The sequence below is a fragment of the Lissotriton vulgaris genome, chromosome 4_1, assembly GCF_964263255.1.
Source record: "Lissotriton vulgaris chromosome 4_1, aLisVul1.2, whole genome shotgun sequence".
Taxonomy (NCBI): Eukaryota; Metazoa; Chordata; class Amphibia; order Caudata; family Salamandridae; genus Lissotriton; species Lissotriton vulgaris.
Genome location: NC_141691.1, coordinates 1,091,920,322 through 1,091,947,150, shown reverse-complemented (window position 1 = coordinate 1,091,947,150; position 26,829 = coordinate 1,091,920,322). Strand labels below are relative to the sequence as shown.

The following is a 26,829-nucleotide window of genomic DNA, read 5'->3' as shown; positions in this document are numbered from 1 at the left end:
TTGCAAGCATTTCTTAGCCATGTTATCCAATGGGAGGTGGATAACATGGCTAAGAGCATTTGCTTCAAAGGTTGTTTGGGGTTATATACCATTTTTGGGAAATTATTAACATGCCTATCTAACTCCCATAATCAAAATCTAAATTTGCCAACCGCAGGTGGGAGCGTATTTACAATAAATTTGCACCATGAAGAATGTAAAATAGCATACTAGATACTCAAATAACTTATAAATATGATCCAAAACATCTTATGAAGCACTAGTAGTGCATATTTCCAGAAATGTATTGGTTTTCATTTAATGATTTACTTCATTGGTAGGCCTTCACATGTTTTTTTACCTTGGTTTTTTTTCAGTGAAAATCTTATCTGCAACCATGTGTTGGCCTCACCTCAAATAAACAAAACAGGTGATGGACTGAATGTGGATCAATGACACACATTCACCCCAGTCCAAAGATCTGGGCCTAAACAAACCTTTAGATAGGCTACATCTTATCGTCATCCTGAATTAATGATTTAAAATATTAGGGAGTGATTTATGAGTGTTGTATGCCTGTTTTGTACCATTGAGTGTCATTTTTGTGATGCAGTGCTGGTGGAAAATATTTGCTATGTTAAATAATTAGTACAGCATTAAGTTTTAGATGACTGTTATTTATTTACTGTTTGGTAATAGTGGTTAATAACATTTTATATTATATTTTTTCACAGATTCAACTGCAGATTCTTTCATAGTTTGGAAAATGCCTTCCAGAAGTCGAATACGAAAGGCTAGAAAACGTCAAAGACAGCAGGATGATGTTTTATTGCAGCAGTCCTCTTCCCCAAATACTTGTCAAAACACCAAGAAAGGTCCGGGTAAGAGCACGAAATCATTCTTAAGAAATATTTGTAGTAAAAAAAATTTTGCTCAAAAAAATGTGTCTCTTAACAAAAAGAGAAGTAATTTAAATGGAAAGGAGAGACCCATCACAAATGTTACTGGTAGAGGAAGAGATAACTCTGTGCATGATAGTAGAAGGAAACAACAGTTTAGGGACATTCGACAACGAATGTTCCGTAATAGGATATTAGTTAATTTATTGAAAAATATTAAAAAGAAAGGCCAACAGAAAGCGGCATTTTATAGGAAGAAGAAAAATGTAGAGAAAATTATTGATCATGCTTTTGAAATCAAGCGAAAGTTGTTTATTTTGGTAATCAATAGAATTAGGAAACTAAGCAAGGTAATTTCTGATTTCAAAACAAAAAGTAGATGGAAGAGAGTAGTAAATCGTACTAACTTTTGTGAAGTTTTTTCTGGAGAATGGATGCATAGTTCAAGTTCTGAGGCATTTTTTAATGAGGAGACTTATTTTCAGGATAATGATTTGGTGCATGCAGTTGACATCAGTGGTCGAGCTTATGAAGTGAAGGATGGTTGTCCAGTTGAAAAAGAACTACTTGTGACAACAGAGACAGAAGAGGCGCTAAGTGATGAGGTTTTAGGAAGACGTCCTAAGGGTCCTGTGTACATTTGGAAGTGTAGTTCTATTTGCAGTGTGCGACAGGTTTCCATCAATTTGCTATGTGATTTTATACGGACATTTAATAAGAAAAGTTTGAAGCAGAAAATGAAGTTGTTGCAAGATTTAGATCCTTGCAGAGTGAGACAAATGACAGGTTTGCGTGGTCATTCACTGGCTTGTCTTTCCAGGAGAGTATGCCAGAGTGTTTTTCATCATTTCAGGATGCTAGCAGTGCATCATAATAAAGTGAGAAAATTAGTGAGAATGTTGTATTATGCTAAGAGTCCAGCAATTATGCTTAAACAGTTATGTGCTGCTCTTTTGCATGGTTCTGAAATAGATGTGAAGAATCTTTGTGAAGAAATTGAGTTTTGTTACTTTGGTAGTAAAGATGAGAATGTTCAAATTGACCCTGAAGTAGAGGGTAATGTGGAAGATAATGTACAGGTTTCCAGTACAGATAATTTTCAGAAGGAAATTGCCACGTTTCAGATGAAATCAAGTGAGAGGCCTAATTTCACTTGTGTATGTTGTCGACGCACTTATTATAAGAATCAGACTAAGGTAGTGGATTTATATGCAAAAAGTGAAAGGGAAAATAATAGTGAATGGAAGGATTTAGCCACATACTTGATGGTAGAAAATTATTTTGATTTGGGATCGGATCAACGTGTGTGTACTTATTGTTGTAATAAATTAAACCAAAACCAGATGCCTGCTAGGGCAGTTCATAATAATCTGGAATTGGTTGAGATTCCTTCTGAATTGAAGGATTTAAATACTTATGAATCTATTTTGATTCAAAGTATCCATCCCTTTCAGGCTATTGTAAGAATGGAGCCAAAGACAGGGAAATTGCCTCCAGCAGATTTACAGAGAGGATTAAAGGGAAGAGTTGTTTATTTGCCTCTAGATTTGAACAAAAACATTAACACAATTGGAATAGAAAAAGTGGAAGAGGAACCTCTGGTTATCTTGGTTAATGGGGTTCCGACAAAGAATAAGAAAATATGGCAAGATTTAGTGGATGTTAGGAAAGTCAAAAAGGCAACAGTGTATTTGAAGAAAAATAATAAGTACTATAAGAATGTATATGTTGCAGAAGAGGAAGTAAGTGATGAAGAGGATAGCGATTTGTGTGCTGGCCAAATTGAGAAAGTAGAGGCCTCTAAAAGTGAAGAAATATATGAACATTATAGTGTTCATCCTTTGCATTCCAAGGAAGTGATGGGGAATGCTATTGAGTTGTTTCAAATGAAACAAGCCAAAGGGAGTCCCATTAGTGTTTGGGAGGAAAGTTTGGAAGCTCGGTGTTTCCCACAGCTATTTCCCACAGGTCAAGGAGGAAGATATGATGAGCGACCTCGTGAAATTCCTGCGTCTGAATACCGGACTTTACGATTGTATGCAGAAGATCCTAGGTTTCGGCAATGCATTCCCTATTTGTTTCATCTCCTGTTTGAAAGCGATCTGTCTGGACTGTCATATGCAGTGAACCACATCTTAAAAAGTGGTATACAGATGCGAAACATCTCGGCAAGTGACTTTATGCATAAAGTCAATGTCCAAGACAGTATTTTGGATTCTCACTTAATTAATCTCATGGCGTGTCAGCGTGGTACTAATGAGTACTGGTACCGTCGTCATGGTGACTTAAAATGTATGCTGAGGAACTTAGGAACTCCGACATGGTTCCTCACTCTGAGCTGTGCCGAGTATGGCTGGGATGACTTACTTGAATTTCTACGAGAGGCAAATGGAAATATTGAAAACATTGAATTCAAGACACCTGGAGAACTGTGTTCTTTGGATCCTGTGAATGTATGCAGGTACTTCAATCATAGATTTGAAGCTATGATGTCTTTCATCACAAATAAAAAGAATCCACCTCTTGGAGAGGTGTTGGATTTCTTCTGGAGAAAGGAGTACCAAGCAAGAGGTGCCCCTCATATACATATGTTGCTGTGGATCAAGGATGCACCTAAATTTGGAACAGATCCGGATGACTTAGTGATGAATTTCATCGAACAGTATTCTACGTGTGCTGTTCCAAACGCAACGGAGAAGAAAAGTCTAAGAGAACAAGTTCTACGTTTCCAAAGCCATCGTTGTGGAAAGTACTGTCGTCGTAAATTCAGAAACAAGGACAAGTTCTACACCAAATGTCGTTTCAACTTTCCACGACCGGTGATTTCTAAAGGAAGAGTGAACAGTTTGATGTCTTCGCTGCGACATAATGTGACGAGGAAATCACCCAAGAATACATACAATTTGAAAAGGAACGAAGAGTCCAAGTACATCAATGACTACAACCCAGTGATTTTGTCCATGTGGAATGCCAACATGGATATACAGTTTGTGGCTGACAACTGTATGGCTGTGGCTCGGTATGTGACATCTTACATCACCAAAAAAGAAAAGACCGAACTGAAGGATATGTGGGAGGACATTTCCCATGAAAAGAGCCTCAGCAAGAAGTTGTACAGTTTCAGTCTGAAGATGTTGTCGCATCGAGAAATCGGAGCTTACGAATGTTCTGATCGATTGTCTTCAGCAAGTCTCTATGCCAAATCCAGGAGTCTCGTTTGGGCGAGTCTTGGTCTTGCTGCAACGCGAAATCGAGTTCTTAAACCTGTTCGGGAAATTGAGTATTTGGCAGAAAAGGAACCAAACAGTACCGACATTTTGAAGACCAACATGTTGGATACATATTATCCAAATCGAAGCAGTCACCTTGAGAATATTTGTCTATATGAGGTTCTCCAAAATTATATATTCAAGAGGAACATCAAAGAAGATATTGAGAAAGGAGTGTATGCTGTAATTGGAAGTGAGGGATGCCTGGTCAAGCAAAGAAAATGCCAATTAGTAAACCATCGAAAATTAAGTGGCGAATCTCCAGAAAAAAAGGAGTTTTTCTATTTAGCACTTTTGCAACTTTTCAAGCCTTGGCGTGCAGAAGAGGAACTGCTTGGAGATTTCCTCTGTTACGAAGACTCTTTCAATGCAGCCAAGGAGTCCATAGAATGTCCTGCTTTTTCTAAATATCAAGAAATGCTAACTTTGGAAATTGAGCAGGAAGCAACGATTGCAGCCGAGATTGCCAGAGACAGTTCTCAGGACAGTCAGAGTTCTGTTTCATTGAGTCAAGATCCACTTGGAGGACCTATTATCGAAAATGAAGCTGCCACTGCTATGAATGAAGTAGAAAGAGCCATGGCACATGCTCAGGAGGATTCAGTTAACTTACAAGACTTGGAAAAACAACTCAACGTTGAGCAGAGGAAAATATATGATGAAGTTACCAAGGAAATTGAGCACGGATTAAGTCATGAGAAGAAAGAGTGCTCGTGTACGTCGTTGAAGCCTGTCCGACTGTACGTGAGTGGAGAAGCGGGAACTGGAAAAAGTTTCCTCATTAAAGCAATCTCTTGTTATTTGCAGGAAAGGACTGAGTCATCGCTGTCTTGTGTTGTCACCGCTCCTACTGGACTGGCAGCACATAATATTAAAGGTATTACTTTGCATCGTCTATTGATGCTGCCGGTGGAGCATGACAACAAATTACAATACAACAAGTTATCTGGAGATGCTTGCTGTGAAGTTTCAAGAGTTTTGAGGAAAATGAAACTACTTATCATTGACGAAGTAAGCATGGTTTCCAATGTCATGCTTGCCTTTGTGCATTTGAGAATGCAAGAAGTACTTAAAACTGAATATGATGTCTTATTTGGTGGGAAACACATTATTGTTTTCGGAGATCTTCTACAGCTGACACCAGTAAAAGGTCAACCTGTGTTCAAAATACTCACGCATGAAGATACCAGGAAGTGCCTAGGGAGCATTGGCAACGTCAATATATGGTTAAACTTCAATTATGCAGAACTGCATCAAAATATGCGTCAGGCAAAGGATGAAGATTACAAGAATATTCTACAAGATATTAGAATTGGAAAAGTGACCGAGCATGGGAAAGAAGCTTTAAATGCACGGTTACTGTCAAATTTGTATCCCAAACAAGATATTGTGCCTGAGAATATTTTTCAGAAAATTACTGAGAAGAAATCCGGGATATGTCTCATGCCAACTCTTGCAGAATGTGCCATCTTCAACAACAAAATGTTGAATTTAGAAAAGCAAGAGATTGTGAAACTTGAAGCTATCGACAAATTAGAGCATATGGGATCAACAATTATTTTGTCAGACAATTTGAAATCAAAATTGGATTCATTAGAGAAGACTATATCTAAAACAGCGGGTTTTGAAAAGACTTTGAATGTGTGTTTAAATTGCCGAATTATTTTGAGAAGGAATTTACATGTAGAAAGAGGTCTGGTAAATGGATCAATGGGTAATGTTGTTGATTTTGAGAAATACAGAAATAGAGATGGAATAGAATTTTTAAAAATTAAATTTGATGGCATTGAGGAAGTACAGCAAATTGGTCGTTGTTCTGCTAGGTTTTTGCTTGTTAAAGATTTATATGTTCGCCGTAAACAGTTTCCTGTTTGCTTGGCATATGCGGTGACAATCCATAAATCGCAAGGTTTAAGTGTAGACTGTGCATTGGTGAATATTGGCAGTTCTGTGTTCAAGGAGGGTATGGCATATGTGGCATTGTCACGAGTTAGAACTTTATCGGGATTGTACTTGATTGACTGTGATGTCACAAACATTTGTGCGGATCTAGATTGTGTTAAGGAATACAATAGGTTAAGAAGAGAGTATGCGCCACATTTGCCTCAATATCCTTTGTTTGAGAAACGTGTGGTAGGCCGCAAACGTAGAAATAGCAGTAATAGTAGGGAGGTTGTTGCAAAAAGACTAAAAGTCAATGAACCGAAAATTGTTAGCAGAAAGAAAGTGGATTCTGTTGAAGATGTTGTCGGTTTTCAATTTGAAAACAGTTCTGGTGTCAACTGCTATGCAAATGTAGTGGTTAATGTTCTCTTTTCACTAGAGAGTTTAAAAGAACAGATTCTGTTGAATTCTGAACAAATTTTATGCTGTTTGTTGAATTCTGTTTTCGAGAAATGTAGCAGTGATCGAACAAAAGTAGAAAGTGTGTCTGAAGTTCGTTATCTGTTAGATGAATGTTCAGGTCAAACAGACTTCTCTGAAAATAATCAGCAAGATTGTCAGGAGTTTTTAATGTATATGCTTGATATATTGCAAGTTGAGGGTGTAGATGTAGATCACCTGTTTGGGCTTTCTTATCAATGGCAGCATGACTGCGAGAACTGTATGGTATCAAGTACTACTAGTGTAGACTCAGAAAGATTTATATATTTAACTTTGCCAGACAGTAAATCAGTCTCCTTTAATAAGCTAGTAAATGCAGCGGATCACAACATGGAGTGTAGCCAATGTAAATGTGATATGATGTCAACATTATTTATACGTAGATATGGCCAGTATGTCATTTTAATGATGCAACGATGTAGGCCTGATGGAACAAAATTGTCAACTTTAATAAAAAATTTTGTGGCTTCTCAGCTGTCAATATCAGGGAGGACTTTTGTTACTGTAGCAATTATCTATCACGATGGTCCATCAACAACATCAGGACATTATACAGCTTACTTAAAGTCTGGAAACGGCTGGTCATTCTGTAATGATTCTGTTGTAACGTTCAAAAAAAAATTGCCGTTTGACCTTAAAAATTCTTACCTGGTGTTTTTAAAACCAAAATTTTAAGTAGAGGGAATGTAAGTCTGCAATGCTGTCTCGATTAAAAATTCAACTATATAAACCTAATGCAAGTAAGTCTGCTTCATAGTAAGCAGTATCAGTGTCATAGGAAAAGGAGAACATGACTGACAAAGAAGAGTAAGATATTAGTAGTCCAGGATTGTGAAAATAATCTCAAATATTTTATTTTTGAAAGTTGCGAAAATAGAAAATGTCGGGATTTGATTGGAAGAATTACAAGATTTGCGAATCGCGGCAACATGATTTGGCCTAGTGGAAACATGTGATATAATGAGAGAAGTTTTTTTTCTATGTAACATATTTCACGTATCGATGGAGGTTTTCTTTCAGAAAGTGGCGGGCTGAAAATATTTAAAGCACAACAGAGTGGATGCTGTTTATAGGAGATCCTTCGACGTCATTGAAAGTAAGTTAATTTTAAGAAGTTTTGAAATCAGATTTCTTAGGTTGTATGGGTTTTTTAAACACAGTCATTTTGATTGTGTTTTTTTTTCCCCGCTGTTACATGATGAATACCTTCAAGTCACTGATTTAAGTGAAATTTGATACATTCTGAGAACAGCAAAAATAAACCATTTAACATGTATAATTAATGTTATGCTTTTTGTCCTTATGATATACATTTAGAAATGTGTGGTACATATGGGTAAGGTGAGTTCTGTAAATATCAATTTTAATGCTTAGAGTGCTGTACTTCTGGGTAGTGTTTTTTTTTTATAAAAAAAAGAGGCCTCACCTCAAAGAAAGCTCTTGAAAGCACACATCTTATTTGCATCCTAAAACAATCATTTACAATGTTAGACACAATTTTATTATGACTTTACATCTTTTTTGCGCTGCTATTGCATCACTATTGTGAGACATTAGCAGTGCAAGAAAAACATCATGTTTCAAAATAGGCCTCAGTTCAGCAATATCAAGATACAGTTTCTTTCGAATATATATCTTTAGGATTGTGTAGGGAACGTAGAGAAGCAGAGACTTCTGTAAATGTCAAAGTTGTTGAAAAACTGTTTGTTTTTGAACCTTTTCCCTTGTCTTTTCTAATTTTTAAATACATGTTTTAATATTTTTTGAAATGTTTGTTCTTTGTTTTACAGATTGAAAGTATGAAAAAATATTTAAAAAAGGTAACAAGAATTATAAGGTAAATGTTTTCCACTCTTTTTACCCGCAATGCACTGCTGATGATGTCATTGACAGTATCTCTCATTTACTCTCTCTAGCTGTCTTTCTTTTTACATTATTCTCTGTTTACTTCCCTTATACTAACTCTTCTTTTTTTTTAAAAAAATATTTTTTTTAGTTCGCTTAAAGTTCGCGAACCGGTCAGCGAACTTGAAGCGAACCAAAAGAAATAGAGCTTGCCAGAGTGATAAACATTCTAGCAATTTTGTTTGAAAGGGGAGGTAGTTCTGAAAAGAACTGTTTTTTTTTGTTTTTGTTGTTTTATGTTTTTTTTGTAATTTTTTGAACATTTTTTGATTTTTTTGTATTTTTAGAACTGTTTTATGTTTTTTTTGTGTTTTTTAAGGAGGGGAGACAACAAAAAACAGGCTTTCAAAACGGCTCAACTGGAGCAAAAAAAAAGAAAATTACTTTTTGGGTGCATTAGGGCACTTATGATTTTCATATGCAATGTTCATGAGGTTGACACTCATGTTGCCATATGACAGCATAGCACCACAGTAAATACAAGACACCTTCATGTGCTGGAAGTTACGTTGGATGTTTGGCACAGTCTCTTGTGCCTCTCTTCCCGTCAAAGACAATGTGGATGTAGATCTTGCCACAGGAGTTGCCGTCGGATTGTCTACAAGATCCCTTAACTCAGCCCGGCTGTAGTTCAAGGGATGCCACCTGCTCATGTGACGGTGCATTGTATAGTTCCCCATACTGTACTTCTTTTCTGTGCCTCTCGACAATCTGTGGTCACAGATGAGGCAGGTGGCATATTTTGCATTCACTTTCTTGGTTCCAGGAGGGATGGTGAAAAACTGCCAGATGAAACTGGTTTTTCGTTTAGAAACCCGGGGCAACTCATCAACAAATTGTTGTCCCTCTCTCTCCTCTTCTTCTTCTTCCTCATCTTCCTCCTCTCTGTTAGTCATAATTTGACTGGGTGGTCCTCTCTTCTTATGGGGAGGTGGAGGTGGTGGTGGGGGTGCACCAGCTGCAGCAACAATGGAAGCCATTGTGGATCTTCAGATAAATGGTCTTTCTCTCACCAAGATGAAAGTCAGAGTGAGGAAATAAGGAGGGGTTTACTTGATTTGGGGAAAACAAAAGTTCTGAGCCAATGAAAAGTGTTATTTTTAGGTCACATGACCTAGTCATACATCATTTGGAAACCAAAAGTGAAATGAACCAATGAGAAGTTTGATAAACAAGTCACATGACCTGTTCCGCTTACGTTACGCGGCGCGCGCCGCGTCCCAGATCGCTTCCGGTTCGCGGTCCGGAGCACTTCCGGGAGCGCTAACGCGGCGCGTCATTAGACGCATTACGCGATAACGTGATACGTCGCGCTTCCGCGGCGCGTCACTGTTCCGCTAACGTAACGTTGACCGGTTCGCGGACTAGATCGCGGCATCAAGATGAGCTAACGGAAAGCTTCCCGGTTCGCGAACTAGAAGCGAAGAAAAAAAATATTAAAAAAAAAATTATCAATAAACATCTAAATATATTTTGGGATTTAAAGAATAATACATTTTACAGCTACAGATGTTAGCTTTTAAAAAACCAATGAAATTCACTGAAAAAACCATAGGTTATAGACCATATATAGTTAGAAATTTGCATTTAAAAAACCATTGAAATTCAATGAAAAAACCATAGGTTATAGACCATATATAGTTAGGAATTCGCATTTACAAAACCTTATTTTACTCGCATAAAACCATTGAAATTCCATATATAGTTAGTTGCGCTAACTATATATCGCGCACCCGCAATCCACTGCTGATGATGTCACATATTACATCATTCATGACATGGTCAGTGACATCACTGATGACATCACTGATGACATCTCAAATGACATCACTGATGACAACATCCAGTGACTGTATGTTTCTGTGAAGTTAAAATATGTCTTACATATTGAAGAATGAGTGGATGTATAAGTGTCTGGATGAAGGATTTAGTAGGTGCATGACTGACTGTATGAGTGAGTGATTAAATGTGTCTCACTGAGTGCATGGGTTAGTGACTAAACTGTCTTAATTTGTGCATCATTATGTCTGTTGTTCTGTAAACTGTTGCATGTGTTGATAAGTAGCTATATGAGTAACTATATGGGTTATTGATTGGTTACCTTAGTATTTGTATGGGAGACTGAGTGTGTGTGTGGGTGGCTGGGAGGTGTATGACTCTGTGCATAGATGTGTGAGCAGTTGATTCACTAGAGGTATGGTTTCAAAAGTGCATGTGGTAACAGCTGTATGGGCGGTTGACTGTGTGCATGAGTGTATTGGTGAGTGAATGGATATCTCAGTGCTACATGTCAAAGTAAGTACATATGTAAAACACAGTACATGTGAGAGTTGACATATATAAATAACTGTGCATAAGAGCCAGTGAATGTGTGAGTGGCTGTATGGATCATTGTGAACTTGTATCAGGGATTGTATAAGAGAGTAAATATGTGTTAGTATATGTTTGAATAAGTAAAGTTTGTATAACTGTATAGTTGAGGAAATGGAGGTGTGATTGATTCTTTGCATGACTGACTAGGTGTGTGAGTAACTCCATGGATGAGTGACAGTCTGTGAGTGTCTGTTTACACTGATTGTATCTAAGGTTATATTAGAGTCTGAAGAGGTTCATCGTATTATCACATGAATGATATCATCAGTGATGTGATCAGTAATGTCAAATGAGATGTCATCAGTGATGTCATCAGTGATGTCATTTGAGATGTCATCAGTGATGTCATCAGTGATGTCACTGACCATGTCATGAATGATGTAATATGTGACATCATCAGCAGTGGATTGCGGGTGCGCGATATATAGTTAGCGCAACTAACTATATATGGAATTTCAATGGTTTTATGCGAGTAAAATAAGGTTTTGTAAATGCGAATTCCTAACTATATATGGTCTATAACCTATGGTTTTTTCATTGAATATATATATATATATATATATATATATATATATATATATATATATATATATATATATATATATATATATATATATATATATATGTATATATTGTGAGAAGTTGGCCTGGTGTATGATGTTCACTATTCTAGTGAGCACCTTGTACCAGTCCAAACAACCCTTATGGTGATTGGTTGTAAGTCAGTCTTATAGACAAGCTATCCTAGGGGTAAGCATGGACATAAGCAGTCTTAGGCTTAACTCAAGAGGGCATGTGAAGCCAGCTGTTTTACCATATGCAATCCTTTTAATACCAAATGAAAGGACACCACACAAGTTATATATTATAAAATATATGTATTTATTACTAGAATAATCCCCTGTACTCTTTATGAGCACAGAAGCACAAGCGTTAAACAAAGAACTTCATATAACATACAAAAGTTGCACAAATATGGATAGGCCCTGGTGGCCCCTAAAACCATATACTAAAATAGTGGTATAAGAACCACGTCACAAACAATGGTAAGGCCTAGGGCCTTGAGAATCGCTGGGGCTACACTGGACTAACAGAAGTTAGGACGGGAGCGGCCCACAGGATGCGGGTGCAGTGTCTAAATGCACACGCGTGCACCAATGCAAGTCAATGGCGCGTAAAAGTTACAAAGTTGCAGATTTGGAAGTCTTCCGACTGGACTAGAACTTAGCCACTTAAAACTAGGACACTAGAGGTGTAAATCACTACAGGAGCACCGGAAATCTTTGAGTTTTACCTTTTGCCTTATAATAGACGTTTTATTACTAATTTTAACGTATTTTACAAAACAAAACAAAGCATTTATTTATATAATGGATGTGTTTTATCTTCTAAATTGTTATGGTTTTAATTAACTGAACAATAAAGTTTAAATCTATAAATCTACAGGAGCACCGGAGTACTCGGGTTAACTCACCCACAGGAAGCGGGTGCATAGGTGTCAAAGTGCGTTGGGTTTCTTCGTGGAGTTCTATGGAGCCTGGGGGTGAGGATGCTGCAGGCGGCCAGGAGAGAAGAGTCCGGTTGGATCCAAGGGAGGATCGAAGATGTAGAGTACCTGAAAGCAGAGGGGAAAGAGTCTGGGTCACTAGCCAGTGACCAGGAAGGAACCAGGAAGGAACCAGGCGATGTCGGGCGCAATCAGGTAGTTGTCGAGAAGCTTGTCTCCGCTGCCACGTGGACCCAGGGGCATCGACGATGACCAGGAGTCGGACACGGACTGTCCTAAGAAGGCTCTTGCTGTCGGTGGTGTCGGCTTCTGGATTGGAGTCAACAGGCCTTGGCAAATGCAACCCACGCAAGTTTCGAAGATGGCTTCTGGATCAGACCAGCAAGGTCTGATGGGCTGCTCCTTTTCATGGGAGCAAGGGCTAGTCTGGAGCAACCAGACCAGCGGTGTAAATTCGAAGGTTCGTCACCACAGAGGCCACTAGCCAACGGGCAAGTGACCGGACAGACGCGTCGAGCAGGAAAATGCAAAAGGGCCCACGCAGCACTCGGTGAGTGTGGAGAGGTGATCTTCGGTGCAAAAGCTGCTCGGGCTGAGGCTTCTCAGTCCCCAATGCACAGCTTCAAGGGTGCCTCGGGAGCTGCACGGGAAGCACTTCGCAGGCTTTCCAGAGATGGCCGGTCCCACGTCTCACGTCGCCTCCACAGGTCTCAGCTTTGCTGTGGCTGTGGATCGGGCTGTTGGATGTCTGGGAATCCGGTTCTTGTCGATCTCTGTCGCTCGAGCTCCGGCGGGAGCTGCAACAAAGCAAAACGTTGAGCGCTTGATGGTGCCTGCTTGCACAGAGTGGTCACTCCTTGACCACAAGGGAGATTCTTCAGTCTTCTACGTCGAGTAGGATGTCGAAGGGTCCAGAGTTTCGTATCAAAGTTTCAGTCAGGATTATCTAAAGTCTATGGACACAGCTCCTACCTTTATTCCAAATCAAGGGGCTGGATTACCTGCTAGGTCCCTCCTATGGGTGGGACCCAGGAAGGGGGTGGTTACACCCCTTTCCCTTTGTCCAGTTTTGCGCCAGAGCTGGGGCTGGAGTGCCCCAGCACCGGTTTGAACTGGGCTATGAGTGGGACACCTTGTGCGCCTCAGGCAGTGTCTAGTTTCACTCAGCCCTCCCTGCCTCAATCCACTATCTCCTGTCTGGGGTGGTGCTAGCACCTCCCTGTGACAGGAAACCTTTTGTCCAAGCCTCTCCTGCCAAGTTTCGGTCAGCAGCAGGAGGCCAGACTTGTGTCTATGGCAGCAGCATCCATTTTGTGATGCTGAGGCTCTGGTGAGTTTTAACCGCGTTTAAGTAAAGTAACATGTCTTCTCCCTCTAGTATGACACCTTACACGACATGTTTTGATAAAGCCAAACCAAAGTTAGCAATAACCGCGAGGATTATAATGCACTTTGTAGTTCTGAAAATTCTGGACTCGTGCAACAAACTTCGTCGTAGCATGACGATTTTGGTGTCAAAAGACCGATAATGGCTAGTACACTATGCACAAGCATTTTCGTCATAATCGGGTAATGATTTCACCTCGAAATCGTCATTTTCGTTTTTGAACCCTGGGTTCCATTTTAAGCTTGGCAGCCATTTTGTGAGTTGCCCTTCACATAGGCTTGTAACTTCAGCTGAATTCGATATCAAAGGACACATACACCTTAATTAACTTCTCTGTGACCTGGCCAAGCTGAAGCCACTGCCCCAGGCCAAACCTGTTTGGGCAGTTTCTCTCCCAGTGGCCAAACGAGATAGCATCAACGCACAACAGGCCATAAACTGTTCCCATCGCACACACCCCCGCCCAAATCTTGCTCACACCTGTCTCTGCTCTTTTCTCTTCTTTTGCTTTATGATGAGGAGGAGCCCGGTTTTATTGAGGGTACACTGATATCTGATGGAAATGTTGGGCCTTGCCGGGTAATTGATCACGAACTGGACACACTAAATATGTACTTGTCATCATGACTCTGCTTTTCTTTTATAATGAAAATATGTGAACAGCTCACTGTAAATCCAAGAATGTTTGCACTGTAAACCTAAGAATGCTTGCCTGAAGCCTAAAAAACTGTATAAAAGGAGAAGCCAGGCTTTGTAAATTTGAGCAGTCTCCTGAGAACATACATGCTGTTGTACTTCTAGGACGCTTGTTACTTGGTTGCAGCCAATAAATTTGATCCTTGACTTCACCTAGAAGACTCGTGTTTCTGTGGTCTGAATCAGGAAAGTACTCGAGGTCTTTGGGCGTTACCCTGACACCGCTGGGTTACCGGATCAGTACCGGTTCTGAAAAACCCAGTACCTCAGTTGGCGCCCAACGTGGCGCGATATCAGCGGTACCGGTCCAAGCCAGAGGTTCGTGAGGAGCTTCATGTGAAAATTCCAGAGGACGGCCAGCCACTTCAGCGACCCCTGTATGTCGACGTGGTTCCGAAGGTCTTTGCTGCGAGGTTCCCCGCATCCCGGCGGCTACGAAGGACTGCTGCCCTGACTATCGCCCTGATTTGGACCCTTGATGTTTGGTAGAGCGGAACAATAGACGAGTCTTCTGGTGACGTCATCGATATTTCAGTTAAGTATAAGTGGAGCGTCTCCCAGTCCTTAGTTTGTTTGGTGTCCCCTTGGGACCGCTTTGATTTGGAACTTGCAAGCGCCAAAGCCGAAGGACTCGTGTATTCACGAGAAAATCGTAATCGATAATCCTTTGAAGTTTGAAGCTAGACTAGAGAGCGAAGATGCCTGGTCTTAGCAGACTTGGAAATTTGTTTTGTCTTGGTTGTAATAATAGGGACTCCCGACTGGAGGACTCGTGTCCGGTTCCTCCGATTGGAACTCCAACCTATGAACTATATGTGAAACATGGAGTAGGCCCCATCACATACAATGAAGTGTGGATCAAATACACCCGCAAGGATGGTGTTTTAAAATGGCCCCAATATGGTAGCTTTGATACTGAAATCCTAGATAATCTCGAAGTTAAACTTTTTAAGAAGAAAGCCCGGCCGGCAATGTTTGACTCTTTCCGCCTATGGCGTAAGGAAGCCAAACAAAAGGAAATTAAATTAGCAAAGAAAGATAAGAGAGAAAGGGGTATCTCTGTAATACAAGCTGCTATGCAGTACAAAGACAATAAAGAAGAACAGATGAGTGAGCAGTTGCACAGGCAACGTAAAATGGTAATAGATAAATGTTATCCAGTTTTGCCGCCTCTTCAGCAAGACGCAGCAAAAGAGCTTGAAAAAGATCCCCTAATGTCGCATTTGTTAAATTCACCACCCCCCTATGCACAAAATGCTACAGCACCTCCACAACCTTTAGTTGTGCAACCCGTGGTTGTTATGCCTCCTGTTCCCCCACAGCACCCACCAGCTACTCTCCAGCTGGCTCCTATTCCTCCGGTGCAGCCTTCTCAAGGGTCACCGGCTTTTACATCTGCTCTTCCTATACTTCCTACAACTCTAACTACTGTATCGACTACCACTCCTGGTACTTCTCCTGACACTGCCTCTGCATCTGCCTCATCTCACCCTGCCTTCCCACTTGTCTTTTCCTCGACTTCTCCGTCTGTCCGCCAGAGAGTGGCAAGCACTGTTTCTAGTATTGTATATCCTTTCTTTGGAGCCGCAAGCCCGACTCATGCCCCTGAGCACAAAGAGTTACGTAGCCACCTGCCTGATTCTAGGCAGAAAGAGATATTGGATCGTTTGGCACATAGATGGGTGACTAACCCGACAATATATGATCTAGAATCTGTTATGGATGTCTTCCATCAGTGGGAAGTATCAAAGCAGAGGTACGTTTTTGAGAAAATGTGTGTTTTTCTATGCGAAGATCTAGAGGAAAATGATTTGGACTTTAATCCGCCTGAATTGAATCATGTACGATTCGAATTTTCAAAGGGCACAATTGTGGGTTCAGATGTTAGGAAAGCAGTTGCAACGTTATCATCATTTAGGACTGAAGGTGTTTCCAAATCGTTGTTTGATTCCGATTCCTCTGTCAAGAAGAAGGGTAGACAATATCCCATGAGAGAGGTTCCCCCAGTTTGGAGAGATGGGGACGCGAATGCTAACCCACCTGTCCAGCCACACTTTCAGCCTGTGTGGGTACATGTCCCATGGAAGCGAGCTGAAGTCTTGGCCCTTAAACAGACATTGCCTGATCCCCGTAAAAATCCTGCAGGATATTACAAGGAGTTATCACAGACTGCAGGCTCCTGTATCATGAATTTAGCTGACGTAGACATGTTGTTTGGGAACGTTGTTCCGAAGCCTTTATGGGGAAAGATTCGTCATACGGATCATGATCAAGAGTTAGGCGACACATGGGTGAATATTACTGCTGCTGATGCTAGACAAGTTGGTGGTGCTAAACCTGAGCCCTTAGTAGCAGAACTTCCCGGTAGGATTATTACGTATATGAAGACTTTAATGCCCGAATTGCGTGTAAATTGGGATAAGTTGTCTGCATGTAAGCAGAAGAAAGATGAAACGGTGTCTGATTTCTTCACCAGGTTTGAAGAAACGTTTGTTGACCACAGTGGTCAAGATATGAGCACAGAAGGTGGTCAGCGACTGTTTGTCGATAAATTTGTGCACAATCTGCTTCCAGAATTGTGTAAAAAGTTGAAGGATTCAGAGAGTTCATGGGCAGTTTCTTCTTCAGCACAGATATTGGCTACTGCACAGTATTATGAAAATAGAGACAAAGATGAGAAAGAAAGAGCAGAAAAGAAAACTAAAGAGTTGAAAACAAAGGTCCTGTTACAGCAAGCATACCCGCCACGTGGTGGTCGTGGCCAGAATAATGGCGGTCAGAATAACTATCAGAATGATTACCAGCAACCTCCACAGTTTCAAAAGCCAAGAGTAGAGTATACTCAGCCACGCGTTCCTGTGGGCCCCAATCAGTGTTCATATTGCAAGGAAGAGGGCCACTTTAAGTATAGTTGCCCTATCCTGTTACAACGCGCAAATGGTGTGTCAAACACAAGAGGTAGAGGTGTTCAGCAAACACCTAGAGGTAGAGGACGTGGAAACGTCCATCAGAATGCACGCTCCTTTCCACCTCAAAATTCTATGAATAAGTTTGATCAGCAGAATAATGCATCTGGTAGGACAGCTCAGTACTACGCTGATGATTACTATGCAGAAGATTAATATATGGAAGGTAATGATTGCTAGGACAGCCATGGACAAAGAGAGGGAGTTGTTTCAGTTCCAGTAGATCAGAGTGGACCATACGTTGAGGTGATTACATCAGGTGTGTCAGAACCTTTTCTGTTGGATACTGGTGCTACAAAGAGTTCTATGATGCACTCAAAACTCCCTGGCGCACCTTTGTCTGGCGAAATGAATGTTTCTGTAGGTTTTTCTGGCGCCCCGGTTAGGAACCCGATTTCATGTCCTATGTCCCTGTCTGTTGGTCCTTGTGAATTCGAAGCACCCCTTATTTTGACAACAGGTTGTGGTGAAAACTTGTTGGGATTGGACCTGTTAAAAAGATTGTATGCGACTTTGTACTGTTCTCCTTCAGGAGTACAACTCACACTAGGTAAGAAAGTGGTTTCTCCAATGTATTTGTCAAGGGATAGAATTCCGACAGAATTGCTGTCTCTACCTGATATTCTTTGGGCTACTGGTCCTAAAGATGTGGGTCTCTTGGAAATACCACCATATATTGTGACATTGAAAGCCAATGTTAGAATGCCGCGCATTCCCCAATATAAGATCTCCAGTGAAGGTGAAAGAGCGTTGTTAGCGATCATTTATGATTTGATTGAAAAAGATGTGATTGAAGAGACAAGAGGCAACGTTTGCAATAGTCCTGTTCTGCCTGTTTTAAAACGAACTGATCACTCTCAGCCACCTGTGTACAGATTTGTGATTGATCTTAGAGAGGTAAATAAAATATTTGTGCCACAATTTCCAGTTGTTCCTGACATTACTGCCCTGTTGACTATGATCCCAGCCTCTGCTACCTGGTTTTCAGTGATTGACTTGAAGAATGCTTTCTTCAGCATCCCAATTGCTGAGGAAAGCAGGGATATTTTTGGCTTCTGTTTAGGAGGACGAAGCTTCCGCTTTAAACGCGCTTCCCAGGGCTACTGTGAAAGTCCATCAATATATAGTCAAGCTCTAAAAACACAGCTTGACACGATTGTGTTACCTGACGGCGCTACCCTCATTCAGTATGTTGATGATTTACTTGTAGCTGCAGATTCTGAGGAAATATGTAAAGAAGCCACGTTTTCATTGTTGCGTCATTTGTGTGATCTGCATCACAAAGTGTCCCTGTCTAAATTACAATATTGTCGACAAGAAGTGACCTACTTAGGTCATCTCTTATCGAAGGAGGGAAGGAAACTGACCCCAGAAAGAATCCAGGCAATAGCAAAACTAAGTGTGCCAAAAACACAGAGAGAAGTGCGTGCTTTCTTGGGTATTACATCGTACTGTAGACAGTGGATTCCCAATTTTTCTTTACTGGCCAAACCATTGGTGGCATTAACATGTAAAGATACACCCAATCCCGTGCCTTGGTCTGAAGAGTGTCAGAAAAGTTTTTCTGAATTGCGCACAGCATTATGTTCGGCTCCTGTGCTGGGTACCCCCAACTACAGTAAGTCCTTTACATTGTATGTCCATGAGCAAGAAGGTTGTGCATTATCAGTGTTGACACAATTGTTTGGAGACAAGCAGCGCCCGTGTGCATATTTTTCGTCGACTTTGGATCCTGTAGCTAAAGCATTGCCAAGTTGTTTGAGAGCAGCAGCAGCAGCAGCTGTTTCTATTCGACAGTCTGCTGGGTTAGTGATGAATAACACGTTAGTGGTCATGGTTCCACATGCAGTGGACACGTTGTTAAACAGAACCAAGACACAGCACTTAACTAGCGCTCGATTGTCTGGTTACGAACTAACTTTGTTAGCGAGTCATGTGCACATCAAAAGATGCAGCACACTTAACCCCGCCACATTGTTGCCAGTTCCAGTTGAGACAGAGAATGCTGAAGATCAGCATGATTGTTTTCTTAGAACAGAGGAAGAAACAAAAGGGAGAATAGACCTCCAAAATACTCCTCTTTCTGAATGTGATGGTACCTTATGGGTGGATGGTTCGTGCTTCAAGCTTCCGAATGGTGACACGACTGCAGCATATGCTGTCACCACTTTGCATACTGTCGTTGAAACTGCACGTATCCCACATAACTCCGCTCAAGCAGCAGAATTGATTGCACTTACAAGAGCGTGTGTGTTGTCAAAAGGAATGAAAGTGAATGTGTACACTGACAGTCAGTATGCGTTCGGTGTGGCTCACAGTTTTGGACGTCTGTGGCGTGAACGTGGTTTTCTGACTTCGCATGGAGCAAAGATCCAGCATGGTCAGTTGGTGAATGAGCTTCTTGAATCACTGACCTTACCTCTACAGGTTGCGATTGTAAAATGTAGTGCCCACAAGAAGGTGACTGATGATGTTGGACGTGGGAATGCATTTGCTGATGAAGTTGCAAAAGAAACTGCCAGGAATGTAATGAGCCGAATGTATGTTGCAGGTCCTGCAAGATGGGTTGGTGACATTGGAATGTGTGAGGACACGATAGAGAGTGTGAAATCGATACAGTCTAAGGCTACAGAGAAAGAGTTGAACATGTGGAGAGAAAGTACGGGTAGAATGGATGCAAATGGTTGTTGGGTTGAATTGTCAGAGCATCAGAGATGGTTGCTATCCGATGCGTACGTGCTTGCAGTGGTTACAATGGCTCATGGAATGGCTCATATCAGCGTGAAAGGGATTTGCAAGTTGTTGGCACCAGTATGGCAGAATGCTGGCATTCCTAAATGTGCAGAGAATGTGGTTAAAAATTGCATGGTATGTCTGAAACACAATCCTGGTAAGGGAACCCCAACTCCAGCTGGTCATTTTGCACCTCCTACGTATCCGTTTGAGGTTTTGCAGCTAGATTTCATACACATGGAGAGGTGCAACAATTTAAAATACGTACTCGTTGTTATCTGTGCCTTCTCCAGATGGGTAGAAGCATATCCCCTTAAGGACAACACCGCTTTGTCCACAGCGAAAGCCCTTGTGAAAGAGTTTTTCCCTAGGTTTGGAATGCCTAGAATGGTCTGGAGTGATAATGGGAGTGAATTTGTGGGTCAAGTGATGAAGAAAGTGTGTGAAGGGCTAGGCATCAGACAAAAATTCCACGCTGCAAATCACCCCCAATCAGCTGGATTAGTAGAATGCTACAATAGCACCCTGAAACTGAAATTGGCCAAAATCCAAGCGAGCACTGGTCTTAAATGGCCTGACGCTCTGCCCTTAGCACTCCTATCCACCAGAATGACAGTGCATTCTAGGGTAAAACTTAGTCCCTATGAAATAGTTTTCGGCCATCCGGCCAACATATGGGGGTGCCCAGACCCACGAAATTTAGCGAAATAGAGCACCCTGTTTTGCTTGACTATTTGTATGAATTGACGGCTAAATTGCGTGTTTTACACCAACAGGTCCATGACTCTCTGCCTCCGGTCTCTGAAGCTCCAGGCCATCAAATCGATCCTGGATCCTGGGTGTTGGTGAAAAACTTCCAGCGAACAAAGAACGAACAGCCCAGGTGGACCGGCCCACACCTCGTCCTTCTTTCCACAAGATCAGCCGTTCGTGTGGAGGGAAAGAAGAACTGGATCCACGGGATCCATTGTAAACGGATCCCCCGGCCCTTGCCCTATGACCGGTGGGTCCAGGAGGGTGTCGCCGACTCAGAGACTGAATCTGTGCCAAGGTTCATCCCTTTCAGTGATGCTCGTGTGAAAGGAACAATTACAGAACGAGAGAGTGACAATATTTTGCAACCAGCCGTGCCATCATCAGCCCAATTGGACACAACAGAACCTGAAGCCTTGTTTCAAGACCACACAATACCGGGAAAACAACGGTATAATCTGAGGCCGAGAAATACAAACTAATAAAATTGGACTAATAACATTTTTTCCCCCTAAGTACTATTTTTGAAAGCGCAGCTCTCCCTCCTGAGAAACTTGCTCATTTTTGTTTTTTCGAACCGCCATCCGGGTTCCGCTGCTAGGGTCGCGGTTGCCACAGTCTTTGGAGTGCAGCTGGAGACGGTTAGGTCTACAGTTCTGGTTGGTCTAAGGGAGTTACCCTGGACTGAACAGAGGCACTCCTTAGCAGAATCAATCTCCCACCGCGGGCAGCGACATAGAGAGGATGGAGTTTTTCAAAATGGAGAGACCTGCCAAAGCTGTGAATTTTAAAACAAGAATATGTGGATTGATGACAAAGAAATGTTTTTTATTATTGTGCATTTTCCTGTTATTAAGTGCAATGATGTTTTTAATAGGATATGTACTGTTTTCTTTACAAGTGACCTTTGCACCGACTGCATCGCCCATACCTCCTCCTACTATTTCCTCACATTCTTTTCAACCCCTTCCTGAACATGAGTCAGCTAGGAGATTAGAGTTTATCAATAACTCCTTCATCCAGCTCTTGCACCAACACCAACTAGTAATGAACACGACTAACTGCTGGGTGTGTGGCCTCATGCCTCACACAACGGATAAAGGCATCCCTTACCTTGTCCTGCCATTCAGCCACAATGGCTCTGTGTGGGCATACAGAACAATGTTCATTTATGCACATGAAGTCTACCCCCTACGTTCTATAACAGACAATCCTAAGAATAGTGCTCTAGTTAAGGGTATAGTAGATATGATTAAGGAAGATATTTCCTATGAGACTATCCCTAGAGATGAGACACTAGTATACATAGGATGGAACGTGACCGGATATGGAGCTACTCTGAGTGAGAAACAGCAAGCTAAGAGATCTTCCCCGATTTGGATTGTACCCCATCAGGGTCATCTGTGTCTGCAAGGTACTGGCAAGAATCCCAGAGCTTAGTTAGGGAAGAGTGTCTGTACTGAAACGTATGTTTTTGCATCTCAGACTTCCCCTTCGTTTTTAGCAGCTAAGGGTACTTATTTCATCTGCCATGATAGAGCCTATACATGGTTGCCCCCTGACTTTTCGGGCACATGTTTTGTTTCGTTCCTGTTGCCTCCCACCTACACGGCCGCGGCAGATTACCATCGGACAAGGACAGTTAGGGGTGTTGTGAGTAAAGACGACACCGCGGAACAGGAGTTTGGAGATTTCGCAAAAGGTTTTCTGCCGTTTTGGGGGCCCATGGTTAACAGCAGAAACATAAGGCAATTAGCAAGGGTGGTTGAATCCACCGTAATTGAAACTGCTGGTGCCCTTAGTAACTTGACTGCTGAGCTCCAATCGGACCGTCTTATGACCCTTCAGAACAGGGTCGCTTTAGACGTCATACTTGCAGACCGAGGTGGGGTATGTAAACTGATCCAATCGAGTTGCTGTATTTTTATTCCAGACAACGCTCCAACAGTATACCAGGCCATCTCCCAACTGCATAAGATCTCTGAGTCCATTCATGTGGACAAAGGAGACTGGTCCTTGCTGGGGTGGTTCTGGGAACTGATATCCGGCTGGTGATGGAAAATTCTGATGGTCATTGGGATGGTCTTAGCCATTCTTTTCCTGTTCTGTCTGTGCGTGCAGTGTGCTCCTGCAATATGTAGCCTCTGTGCTACATCATGTGTAAGGAAGCCTGTGTCACAAGACGAACTAAGTACCAGAATGATGTTACAGCAACATCTCAATGACTTAAGGAATATAGACCTGGACTCAGATTAGCATGAGATTAGATTAAATTGCCTATGTAAGGGCAAAAGGAGGGTTTGTAGTTCTGAAAATTCTGGACTCGTGCAACAAACTTCGTCGTAGCATGACGATTTTGGTGTCAAAAGACCGATAATGGCTAGTACACTATGCACAAGCATTTTCGTCATAATCGGGTAATGATTTCACCTCGAAATCGTCATTTTCGTTTTTGAACCCTGGGTTCCATTGTAAGCTTGGCAGCCATTTTGTGAGTTGCCCTTCACATAGGCTTGTAACTTCAGCTGAATTCGATATCAAAGGACATATACACCTTAATTGACTTCTCTGTGACCTGGCCAAGCTGAAGCCACTGCCCCAGGCCAAACCTGTTTGGGCAGTTTCTCTCCCAGTGGCCAAACGAGATAGCATCAACGCACAACAGGCCATACACTGTTCCCATCTCACACACCCCCGCCCAAATCTTGCTCAAACCTGTCTCTGCTCTTTTCTCTTCTTTTGCTTTATGATGAGGAGGAGCCCGGTTTTATTGAGGGTACACTGATATCTGATGGAAATGTTGGGCCTTGCCGGGTAATTGATCACGAACTGGACACACTAAATATGTACTTGTCATCATGACTCTGCTTTTCTTTTGTAATGAAAATATGTGAACAGCTCACTGTAAATCCAAGAATGTTTGCACTGTAAACCTAAGAATGCTTGCCTGAAGCCTAAAAAACTGTATAAAAGGAGAAGCCAGGCTTTGTAAATTTGAGAAGTCTCCTGAGAACATACATGCTGTTGTACTTCTAGGACGCTTGTTACTTGGTTGCAGCCAATAAATTTGATCCTTGACTTCACCTAGAAGACTCGTGTTTCTGTGGTCTGAATCAGGAAAGTACTCGAGGTCTTTGGGTGTTACCCTGACACCGCTGGGTTACCGGATCAGTACCGGTTCTGAAAAACCCAGTACCTCAACTTAAGAGTATATGGTATGGCAATACCCTGGAACAGCTATAATGGTTCTGAAAGCTGCAGACAGGCTCAGCTCATGCTAGAGCACCATCTCACATAAAACCAAGCACTCTGCATTTTACCTTTTTATATTCTCACTAGCAGTAGCGTTAATGGTCCTGAGGAAGCAGCAAGATACCTGTTGGATCTAGTCAGTCTGCAGAAACATGTCGACCTTCCATTCTTTGTAGTGGTTATTTGTTTATGCCACTTCGCACTTTTTATTAATTTGGGATTGAAGAGGAGTATATTAAATTCTCCTTTCCCCTTCTCTACCCAATTTTACCATCATCTATATTTCACTTATTCACTCACTTAATTTCACATTTATTGCACTGCTTTTCAGTTAACTTCGGATACCCCACTTTACACTTAAATCACTGGGTCCCACAAGCTAGACTAGGCTTTCACATCTGCCAGTCTGCTGTAGGCATACGACTCTACCTTCATGGTGTGAAGGATCCCAGATGATGAAGGGGGGATTCGGTCGGTGACTGATGGGAATCTTTTTACAAAGAAGGGATACCCTAAGCGTGACTTTATTAGCACACATTATAAGCTAAGCCTCTCCTTCACATTTACATAGTTAGTTGCCCCTTTTTTGCCTTTTGTTGACTTCTTGCTACTCTTTGTTAGTTTAACTGTTGACGTAGAGACAGTAGCATTGGTAGGTCATTAAACTTTCCCTAGGACCCTCCCCCTCCCTGTTGTGTATATACAGTTGTTCCACTCTCCTTTCCTGCTTATTTTTCTGCTACCAACACAAAGTTGTCTCTGCCATTGGCTGTTTTACAGCCAAATAGTCTTTTGTTTAAATGTGTGTAACACTGTAGAATGTGAGATCACAATGCAAAAGGCTACCAAATATCTGTATGTTTCACACTAATAAACTCCCACAAGAACTAAAATGGAAAAAATATACTGCAGGAAATATTTACCATTGACAAAGCTGTTGATCAACCAGGAATACCAGCTGTAATGAAAAGGATGCAATGAGATGTTTTTTCATTGATAAATTAAAGCCAAAAGAAAACATGTTTTCTATCACAAATAAACTCCTTAAAAATAATAGGGCATTTTTCTCAACTGTAAAACGCAAGAAATATACACACAAGTACACATACACAAATTTGAAAAGCTTATTCTGTTTTCAAGAATATGAGGTGAGACAAGAAACAAAATGTTTGCATTACTTTGGGTAGTAGTAGCGAATACTTTATTTGGTTCTCCAGAAACCATCAAAGTATACAAAAAAATATTGCAATACATAGGTAACATAAAAAAACACTTCTAGTTCATAAAACAGTTTCTATTGTAGTTGCAAAATTAAACCACTCATATTAAATACAACAAGCTCCCCAGAACTAAATTGATATTTATTGTTGTTGATAAAGTTTTTTATAGCGCGAACAAGATCCCGGGGGATAACAGAGCGCTTTACAATATGATGTGAGGAAGGACAAAACAATATCTATAACAATATCATAAGAGTAGGGAGAGAAAGAAAATACAGTGCAAAATACAATAAAACAAAACACAATAAAACAAGTATAGGTGGGTAGCAAGGGTGAGACACAGTGTACAAGGGGGAGCTCTATCAAAGTAAGAACAAGGACAGCAGGAAGCAATGTCAACGAGCCTGTGCGACTAACCCTATTAGGGTATGAATTTGTTCATTAGGAATCTTTTGGCTTCCACTTTGAATGCCGTCAGTGAGGGGATTCTGCAAACTTCCGGTGGGAGAGAGTTCCAAATCTTAGGGGCTGCCCCGGAGAAAGCTCAGAGACAACTTCTCTTTTTCTTAAGGACGAGTGGTTTCAGCAGGAGGGTAGAGGCGTTTCTTGAGTCTCTTACGCCACAGGATAGATTACCTTTTCCCGCAAGGTACGTAGGAGTGTTAAGGTGAAGGGCTTTGTGAGTAAGAACAGCAATATTTAATTGAATTTGTGCTTCAAAGGGCAGCCAATTGAGGGATTTTAGGACGGGGGAGATATGATCTTTTCGCTTGGTATCAGTAAACAGTCTGGCAGTTGAGTTAAGTACAGCCCTTAGTGGAGCCAGAGCGTATTTGGGCAGGCTACAGAGGGTAGCACTGCCGTAGTCTAACCTCGGCAAGACAAGCACTTGGACCACTTGCTTGAAATCATTTGGAGGAAGGAAGGGTTTGATATTTCTGAGAGATCTCCGCAAGTGGTTAGCTCCTTTGCATACATTGCTGATATGACCTTTCATGTTCAGGTGCTTGTCCATAGTGATACTGAGAGACTTGGCTGCATCTACGATGAGAGGCGTACAGTTGAAAGCAGTGAGGTGACTCAGCCAGAGGTCTAGTTTGGGGATGAGATTCAGAGGGGAGATGAGCAGGAATTCCGTTTTTGAGGTGTTGAGCAGTAGATGATTCTCTGTTAACCAGTTTTGAGTAAATATTAGGGTAGTATTGAGTGAGATTATGTTTTCTGAGTGTCTGCCTGTGAAGTAGACCAACTGCAAAGGAAAGTCTTTTTTAGGTCACAAGACCCTGCCTTTTCCTGGCCTGGATCCAGGCAGAGTACAGGGGGGTGGAGACAGCTTTGTGTGAGGACAGGCCCATCACTATTCAGGTGCCAGTGAAAAGCCCTTCCACTACTCTAGCTCAGGAAGACCCATATGCCTGGTGCTAGGCCATTAGGATATGCAGGGGACCCCTCAGGTCCCCTTGTGTGACTGTCTAGAGCAGAGGTCTTCAAACTTTTGGATGCCG

The 26,829-nt window shown here is 41.5% G+C and overlaps 2 protein-coding genes and 1 pseudogene across 5 annotated transcripts in view; 2 read left to right on the top strand and 1 right to left on the bottom strand.

Annotated features, from left to right (window-relative positions):
• The window catches only part of CLPTM1L (CLPTM1 like), a 2,174,700-nt gene that overhangs the window by 587,820 nt on the left and 1,560,051 nt on the right, over positions 1-26,829 (bottom strand). For all 4 annotated transcript variants that reach the window (XM_086965311.1, XM_086965312.1, XM_086965310.1 and 1 more), the window contains one exon: positions 25,028-25,062. In XM_086965311.1, the coding sequence (XP_086821437.1) occupies positions 25,028-25,062 (35 nt within the window). The remainder of the gene's footprint in view (positions 1-25,027; positions 25,063-26,829) is intronic.
• On the top strand, positions 15,099-17,546 carry LOC147722906 (uncharacterized). The gene is given in 1 exon segment (XM_086966911.1): positions 15,099-17,546. A coding segment is annotated over 1 exon segment (2,448 nt).
• On the top strand, positions 21,597-23,108 carry LOC147722905 (endogenous retrovirus group PABLB member 1 Env polyprotein-like; annotated as a pseudogene).